We start from the raw sequence: 9142 nt of genomic DNA on the forward strand, positions 1-9142 counted from the left end.
CTTTTGCCCCTCTAGGAGGCAGCCGAGTTGGAAATCGACGTGATGAATCAGCTGAACCACAGGAACCTGATCCAGCTATACGATGCCATCGAGACTCCAAAGGACATCATGCTCTTCATGGAGTTGTGAGTCATGGAGTTGCGGGGGCAGGCTCTCGATCTGCAGGCAATCGCTGCACTCGCGCCCACAGTTTGAGAAGACATGACACACGAGGAAAAACGAATGTGGAGGGAGGAGGAGAAAAGCAAGCTCTGGCACAAGTTTAGCAGACATGGCACTGATTCGTTCAAATGAGGACATTTGCTTCATTGGTGTGGCGACCAGCTGAAATGTGACCTAAATGTTGGGGGGGGGATATGGGATGGCCTTTTGATGATGTCACATGGACGCTGGGAAAAGCCCACATGCATACGTAGCACCCACAATTAACTGCTGCATGCCAGTGCCCTGAGGGATTGGGGTGAAAAATGCAAAACAGGGGTTTGGGGTTCACCTGGTGGTCTAAGGCAGCCGCTTTCCTGCGTTGCAGTGTGGAGGGCGGCGAGCTCTTTGAGCGGATCATTGACGAGGATTACCAGCTGACGGAGGTGGATTGCATGGTCTTTGTGCGGCAGATCTGTGACGGGATCCTCTTCATGCACCACATGAGTGTTCTCCACCTGGACCTCAAGGTAGGAGAGCATCTCTGCCCCTCCCTCGGGAAGGAGGAGGAGGGGCAAAGCTATGGTGGGGCACAAGAACTTCGGGGCTAAACCAGGGGTTCCTGGACACTGGTTCCATAAAGGCATCTGCAGTAGCTCCGATTGCAGCCTTATAAAAAGCATCACTCAGAGTAGAAGTTTGCACAACCCACTAAGGAAGATAAAATTCAAAAGTGGGACAATTAATGGCACGTTTATTCAAATTCCAATGAAGACTATTTAGTTGAATTCAGCAAAATGGATATATCTGATCCAGTGATACCAACTTTTCAGAGTCAGATGGGGTATAAATAATAAAATTATTATTATTATTATTATTATTCATTCCCTGCTGCCTCCTTGCCCCTTAGCAGCCCCCCCCCCCCACAGGTAGTCCCACTGCTGCCCAGGGGCTCCTACCACCAACTTTGGTAAGCACTGCCAAAAGAGAGATGGGCATGAAACAGCTGTGGGTCTGCCCAGTTCCTCTGCTGAGCCAGACACAAGGTCTCTAGCTGCTCTCCGGAGGGCGGAGAGACCTTCCTGCCATCCTCTCCAAACCTTTTCAGATTTCAAGGGGATTGTAAGGGGGAGGGCTTATAGGGAACAGCCCCCCCCCCTCATCAGGAGCAGCCCATCTCCCAGCAGTAATGAAAGCAAAGGGTCGGAAGGGGAAGGTCAGGAGACGGAGAGGGAGTGCCAGAGCTCTGGCAACATCCAAGAGCCACTGCTCCTCATGCAGGAAGAGAGGGGGGAGGAAAGAGAGGATGGGACTCAGACGGGCCACAGACCTTTCCCCCCAACGCCGGAATTAAGGAGGAGGAGAAGGGGGAGGAGATTTGCAGTCCCGCGACTCTTATGTTGGTCCAGATCACGAAAGGGGGCATTGCCGGATTCTGATTCGGACTGATGAGACATGAAACCAGCAGCTCACTTCACTGTAAATAATGTGCACCAATAAAAACTTCTGAAAGACAAGCATGTGGAGGGTCGTTACTCAAGAGTAGTCGCAACAAACCCTGACAGGGATTATTTGCCGGTTCCCCCACAAAGTCACTCACCGGAGGTGGTGTTTTGGGGTGGGGGGTTATGTCTTCTCTCCCTCTGCAGCCTGAGAACATCCTGTGCGTGTCCTCGACCGGCCACATGGTGAAGATAATTGATTTTGGGCTCGCCCGAAGGTAATGCCCAGACCATCGCCAGCCTGCGCCAGCCCCCTTTCCCCTTTCCACACTCCTGATGCTGCTGTGTGCCTCTTCTGGGCACCGGACGAGGGGAGGGCACAGGATAAAGTCCCTTCCGAAGGGAGCAGGAGCCTGATGCCCACCTTCCTGGGGGGTGGAGGGGTCAGGTGTTCGTGTGCATTGATGGTGCTAGATTCTTCTCTCTCTCTCTCTCTCACCTTCCCAGGTACAACCCCAGAGAGAAGCTGAAAGTGAACTTTGGCACCCCCGAGTTCCTGTCTCCGGAGGTGGTGAGCTACGAACAAGTCTCCTACACCACGGATATGTGGAGCATGGGGGTCATCACCTACATGCTGTGAGTTGAGGGGCAGGGGTGCCTTTGGAATCAGGCACTTTAATAATAATAATAAATAATAATAATAATATATTATTTATGCCCCACCCTTCTCGCTGGGTTTCCCCAGCCACTCTGGGCAGCTCCCAACAGAATATTAAAAACACTTTTAAAACATCAAACATTAAAAACTTCCCTAAAGAGGGCTGCCTTCAGAGGTCTTCTAAAAGTCAGATAGTTGTTTATTTACTTGACATCTGATGGGAGGGTGGGCACCACCACCGAGAAGGCCCTCTGCCTGGATCCCTGTGACCTCCCTTCTCGCAGTGAGGGAACCAGCAGAAGGCCCTTGGAGCTGGACCTCAGTGTCCGGGCTGAACGATGGGGGGTGGAGACACTCCTTCTGGACTAGGAGCCACTGTAGGTCTTTCAGGACCGGTGTTATATGGTCTTGGCGGCCACTCCCAGTCACCAGTCTAGCTGCCACATTTGTCATTTATTTTATTTTATTTATTAAATTTGCATTCTGTCATTCACCTGGAGATCAGAGCGCAGCTCACAAATATAAAAACACAAAATGAGAAAACAAAAATACATAATAAAACAAAGAGGCAGAAGGGAGGGACCCTGAGGATCATCTAGTCCAACCCCCTGCAATGCAGGAATCAAAGCATCCCTGACAGTCGGCCCTCCAGCCTCTGCTCAGAAACCTCCAAGGAAGGAGAGTCCACCACCTCCCAAGGGAGACTGTTCCACTTCTGAACAGTTCTTGCTGTCAGAAAGTTCTTCCCGATGTTTAGTTGGAATCTCCTTTATTGTAATTTGAATCCATTGGTTGCGGTCCTGACCTCTGGGGCAGCAGGAATGTATTTGGCAGAAACAGAACTGCAGCAGAACACCCACAGCGTCGATTGCGGTGGAGAGAGGTTGGAAGGGCAAGCCGATTTTTCGTGCTCTGACGTAGCCACGCCGTGTTCTTGAACAGCCAGGCTCCCGGCCCCGGAGTTGCTTGCTTTTGCCAAGTTGCTGAGCCCCAGGAGGGTTTTCCTTCACTAATGAGCCTTTATTGATGCTCTCTCCTCCTCCCCCCACGCTGTTCCCCTCTCAGGCTGAGCGGACTCTCCCCTTTCTTGGGCGACAACGACACAGAAACCCTCAACAACGTCTTGGCAGCCAACTGGTATTTTGACGAGGAAGCTTTTGAGGGCATCTCCGAGGAAGCCAAGGACTTTGTCTCCAACTTGATTATCAAGAACAAAAGGTCTGGGACCAGTTGGGGCAAAAGGGGGGAAGCTCTGCTCTTTTCTGTGTGGGAACCGATTAACCTCCAGGTCAGCCAGAGAGCAAATGGAGAGGCACCACACCCTTCTCACTTTTAACATTTTCTAGCTGGAGGGAGACCAGTAGAAAATGGCACGGGCTATTTAGAATCATGGAATCATCGAGCTGGAAGGGACCACAGGGGTCATCTAGTCCAACCCCCTTTTTGCCCAGTGTGGGACTTGAACCCACGGCCCTGAGAGTCTCGTGCTCCACAGACTGAGCTATCCCAGGTGAAGAAGTGAATCTGGCTTCTGCTGTGATGACAGAGGAAGTTTCTGGAAAAGAGGGGAGGCGATAAGAGGTTTCTAAACAGAAGCAGGGTGCTGAGAAAGGGGGTAGAGAGACTTTTTCCCCTGCCTCACGTGACAATAGAAGTTGTGGACATCCATAAGGACCTAAAAAGAGCTGGATCAGGCCAATGGCTCATCTAGTCCAGCATCCTGTTCTTACAGTGGCCAACCAGATGCCTATGGGAAATCAGAAACCAGGATTTGAACACAAGCCCTCTGCTCTATTGGGGTTTCCATCAACTGGTATTCAGAAGCATTGCTGCCCCTAGCTGGGGAGGCAGAAAAAAGCCATACAGTAATGACTTGTAGCCATCAGCAACCCTCTCCCCCTCCATGAATTTGCCTTATCCTCTTTTAAAGGCATCCCTGTCTCCTGTTGGAGGGAGTTCCACAGTTTTAACTCTTCACTGCATGAAGAAGGACTTCTTTTTATCTGTCCTGACATTTGGATTCCTTGGATGTCCACAAGTTCTTGTGTTCTGAGAGGGGGAAGAAACACACCCTTAGTAGTGAAGATAGCTATTCTTGATTAGAAAAGGAAATAATAATAATAATAATTTATTATTTATACCCCGCCCATCTGGCCGGGTTTCCCCAGCCACTCTGGGCAGCTTCCAACAGAAACATTAAAATACACTAATTTCTTAAACATTAAAAGCCTCCCTAAACAGGGCTGCCTTCAGATGTCTTCTAAAAATCTGGTAGCTGTTTTCCTTTTTGACATCTGATGGGAGGGCGTTCCACAGGGCAGGCGCCACCACCGAGAAGGCCCTCTGCCTGGTTCCCTGCAACTTGGCTTCTCGCAATGAGGGAACCGCCAGAAGGCCCTCGGAGCTGGACCTCAGTGTCCGGGCAGAATGATGGGGGTGGAGACGCTCCTTCAGGTATACGGGACCAAGGCCGTTTAGGGCTTTAAAGGTCAGCACCAACACTTTGAACTGTGCTCGGAAACGTACTGGAAGCCAATGTAGATCTTTCAAGACCAGTGTTATGTGGTCTCGGCGGCCGCTCCTAGTCACCAGTCTAGCTGCCGCATTCTGGATTAGTTGTAGTTTCCGGGTCACCTTCAAAGGTAGCCCCACGTAAAGCGCATTGCAGTAGTCCAAGTGGGAGATAACCAGAGCATGCACCACTCTGGCGAGACAATCCGCAGGCAGGTAGGGTCTCAGCCTGCGTACCAGATGGAGCTGATAGACAGCTGCCCTGGACACAGAATTGACCTGTGCCTCCATGGACAGCTGTGAGTCCAGAATGACTCCCAGGCTGCGCACCTGGTCCTTCAGGGGCACAGTTACCCCATTCAGGACCAGGGAGTCCTCCACACCTGCCCGCCTCCTGTCCCCCACAAACAGTACTTCTGTCTTGTCAGGATTCAACCTCAATCTGTTAGCCGCCATTTACAACGAAATAAATTTGAAGAATGTAGATTTCTCAACGTCTTGCCAAGTGTGTGTGTGTGTGTGTGTGTGTGTGTGTGTGTGTGTGTGTGTAAGTTTTCCCTCAAAACTCCCTGCATATTGCACTTCTTGCTGCTCCTGAGATCTTGAGGCTGGGTTTGAGTGGCAGTTGAGATGCTTAGGGTTCTCTGGGACAGAGACCCAGTTAAAGGATCTGCCCTTCGAGTCCCGTCCTTTATGAACCTTACCCCAACCCTGCAGACTAGTTGTTACCACCACACTCCAGAAAGTGGTGATACATGGGATATCCAAACCGTGTGTTTGAAGGGGGCCATTCCCATGAAACAATAACAACACAGCAGGATAAAAAAACACCCCATGGCGGGGGAAATGCTGCAGTAACTGGCTGTGTGTGGCAGCAATTGACTGCCGACTGTGCATTTGACAACTTCCTCCCCAACTGGCAGCAGAAGTTGAATGCAAACTCTGTTTGATGTGCTTTCTATTTATTGCAAGGTTTTGTATGTTGCAGGATAGAGGGGGCTAGGGGCTCTGGGGTACAGCAGCCGCAGGTAGTGACCCCCTGATAACCTTTGTCTCTTGCCCCCCTCCCCAGCGGCCGCCTGAGCGCTGCACAGTGTCTGCAACACCCCTGGCTCAACAACTTGGGAGAAAAAGCCAAGCGGGTGAACCGGCGGCTGAAATCCCAGGTCCTGCTCCGAAAATACGTGATGAAGAGGCGATGGAAGGTATTTGCTTATTTATTACATTTCTGTCCTGAGCTTCCTCCCAAGGGAAAGGGGCAGCCAGTCGTGGAAGGGAGCTTGCCGTATCCGGAAGGGGGGGGGCGGCGGCTTTTGTCCATTTCCCCACTATCGTGTGAGACATCCTACAAGCTTTGGGCTCAGACTGGGAGGCTGCTGGTGGGCCACCCACTTTTTTTCGGGGTGGGGTTCAATCACATACCAGCAGAATTCAGGTCCCACAAGTCTAGTTGAGTGGGAGGCCTTGCACAACAAACCTGCTTCCCCCCCCCCAAAAAAGAGAAGACTTTTTGCAGCGAGGAAAACGAAAGGAAAATGCAGTTGATTTGATGAACATCATCTAACCTCCCTGTAAACAAACCATGATCAGTGCTCAGTAAACCCAAAATCTTTTTTAAAAAAAATATATTTTATTTTCCTTTTTTAAAAAACAATATTCTTATACATTTAAATCGTTTTCCGTTTTTGCAAATCTGAGATTACTTGAATCCCCAGACTTCTGCCCACCCTCCCCGGGTTTCCAATTTTTATCTGTTCTTTTATCTGTTGCATCAAATTACATTTTTTTCAAAATCATTTTATATCCTTTTTTAACTTTAGTCTTATTATATTAGAAGTGTTATAACAATCCTGCTAACTTTTTAAACATCTACAGTGTTCTTTACGGTACTCTATAAATTTCTCCCACTCGTTGCTAATTTTTTTATCAGCTTGGTTTTTGATCTCCACATTCTTTTTAAGTACTTTGGTATTTCATCCCCTATTATTCCCAATAGAAAAGCTTCTGGTTGTTTTTTTTAAAATCAAGGTTAACTTAAACATTTTTATTCAATTCATTATATATCATTTCCCAGAATTCTTTTTACTATTTTACATGCCCACCACAGTAAACCCAGAATCTTAGGCAGGGCTCCCACAGACCATTTTCCCTTCCTCGGAGGTAACAGAAGATATTCTGCAACAGAAGTTAGAAGCACAAACCTTGATTTGCATAATTTATTTGCATTGCAGAATGCAGCTTTCCTTGATGCGGAGTTTTAATTTATTATAATTTGACCCTGTGGTGTGAGCTTTCTAGCCTTGATGCTGTTCTCCTCCCCCCCCCACTCTTGTGTGCGTTTTCTTTTTCTACCCCGCAGAAAAACTTCATCGGCGTCTGTGCTGCGAACCGGTTCAAGAAGATCACCAGCGCGGGATCCCTGACCGCAATGGGCGTCTGAGTGGCGGGGCTGGAAGCGGGCAGAATCGAGCGACACGTGGCCGAAAAGGGGGCAGGGGGAACTCCGACGGGAAGCTTGAACTGCGTTGTGCTCCTGGTGCCCCACGTCTCAGGGACTTGCTTGGGCAAGAGGATTGGGGCCTGCCCCAGAGGCGGCTCCGTCCTGGAGAGCTGGGGGCGAGAAGCCGGTGGACGCCGGCCTGGAACTTTTTAGCAGGGAAGTTCCTTCCATGTGTAGGATATTTGCTCTCTCCGATAGCATCCCCATATTCCCACTCAGTTCCCACTAAGCGAGTCTTCCCCACCTCTCCATATTGTCTGACTTGAGCACCGTCCTCCTGTTTAGTGGATATTGTGCTGCCTCTCCTTCTTGGACTCCACCTCCACACAAACCCACCTTTGTGGATGCCACACTGCTCTTGGACTGCTGCTAAGGACCTCACCCGACATACGTCTGACCGCTTGCTGCTTCCAAGGGACCTTCTGAAACCACCGCAGCCAACTGCATCTCCTTACTTTGCTACGCCTTGTTTTTTTGCCTCTGATTCCACCGTGCAAACTTTAAGGGAACTGGTTTCTGGGATGGCTGTGGCTTGGCTGAACTGCAGTTTCCCCGCTGTGACCGTCCGCTCCCCAGCCGCCGGGACTGGTTCTGAAACCCACAGGGCTTCATCCCCAGCGAGCCAAAATCTTGACCCCCACAGTGCTGTGGAGAGCACCTTCCAAAGCCCCAAGCTTGTGCATACAGGGGGTGTCGGATCCCCCCACCCCCTGACTGAGAAAGACGGCTCCCAAACCTTTGCTATCCGGATTTTGCCAGGCTGCCAACCCTGCGCCCTTCTCCCTCTGCTTCTCTGCTTCCAATCTGCTTGCACCACCACCCACAAACCGCCCGCTACCTTGACACCCCCTGGACGTCTCCGCTCTGCCTTTTTGCACAGAAGTTGTGCCCCATGACCCTGCTTAGGGAAGGCCTCGTCCGTTCCTGTCCCCGCTACCCCCCAGGCCGTGCTCCCTGCCGTTTCGCTGTGCCCCCTGCATGCTCTTGGAGTTAGCTGAGGTTCCTCTAGCGGAAGCAATGCCTCATCATCTCTGCAAGGGCAGCCTTGCAGATCCCCCCCTCCCCCCCAAAAATAACACACCCAAAACAACCCCAAGGACTTGAACCCCACTGTGCCATGCCGGCTTGGACTGCTGTGGGAAGCTGATAATGCGGACAGGAAACTGCCTTTTCCGGCCTGCGCACTCCGAGATCCTCTCTAGGCTCTGGGCGGGCAGGAAGCAAACAGCCGGCATTCCAGGAGGAGCATCCTCAGCTGGTGCAGAGGAGGAGGAGGAGGAAAAGAAGACAGCATTGTGCAAACCACTTTGTGCTAACCTCTTTGCCCTCCCGAGCTGCCAAAGGGTCTGGAAGGGGAAGGGGAGAGGTGGAAGGGGGTGGAGGGAGAGCAAGGCTCTTGCATCCCTCCCCCCCCCTCACCAGAGGAAGAGGGGAAGGAGATGGACTAATGAAGACCATCTGGGCTGGCCTGGCCTGGCCGCTGCCGCCTCCTCGCCCATCTGAAAGGGCTGCTTCAGAGCCGGCCACCAACAGAGAGGAGCTGCTCCGAGTGTGCCTGTTTGAGCGTTCGTGTGCACATCGGAGATCTCCTCCATTAGCCCAGGGTCACTCCCCTGTAGATCCCAGGAAACCGGCCTCAAACTGAACTGCAGGCCAAAGCTGAGCATGTTTTTGCGAAACCTCTTTTATTTAAACTTCCCTCCAACTCCCCGTTAGGTTAATGACCCAGAATAACCCAGGGAAACATGGTTCCGTGGAAGGGTGTGGGGGAAGCAGGGGTGTTGACAACAGTTTAATTGTGGCTTTTAGTTCCTGCAGCACTTGGTGTGCTTTGGGAATCCTCACTGCATGTGTCACCTGGTAGGTCACTTGTGAGCCCATTTTCCTGAT

General features: G+C 51.0%; 1 protein-coding gene across 5 annotated transcripts in view; it reads left to right on the forward strand.

Moving 5' to 3' along the window:
- Positions 1-8311, forward strand: part of MYLK2 (myosin light chain kinase 2) — a 28102-nt gene extending 19791 nt beyond the window's left edge. For all 5 annotated transcript variants that reach the window (XM_035122881.3, XM_035122878.3, XM_035122879.3 and 2 more), the window contains exons 6-12: positions 16-125; positions 530-671; positions 1791-1861; positions 2091-2219; positions 3307-3459; positions 5825-5957; positions 7112-8311. In XM_035122881.3, the coding sequence (XP_034978772.2) occupies positions 16-125; positions 530-671; positions 1791-1861; positions 2091-2219; positions 3307-3459; positions 5825-5957; positions 7112-7192 (819 nt within the window). In that variant the 3' untranslated portion in view covers positions 7193-8311. The remainder of the gene's footprint in view (positions 1-15; positions 126-529; positions 672-1790; positions 1862-2090; positions 2220-3306; positions 3460-5824; positions 5958-7111) is intronic.
- Positions 8312-9142: the final 831 nt, after the last annotated feature.

The sequence above is a fragment of the Zootoca vivipara genome, chromosome 7, assembly GCF_965207765.1.
Source record: "Zootoca vivipara chromosome 7, rZooViv2.hap1.1, whole genome shotgun sequence".
NCBI classification, from domain to species: Eukaryota; Metazoa; Chordata; class Lepidosauria; order Squamata; family Lacertidae; genus Zootoca; species Zootoca vivipara.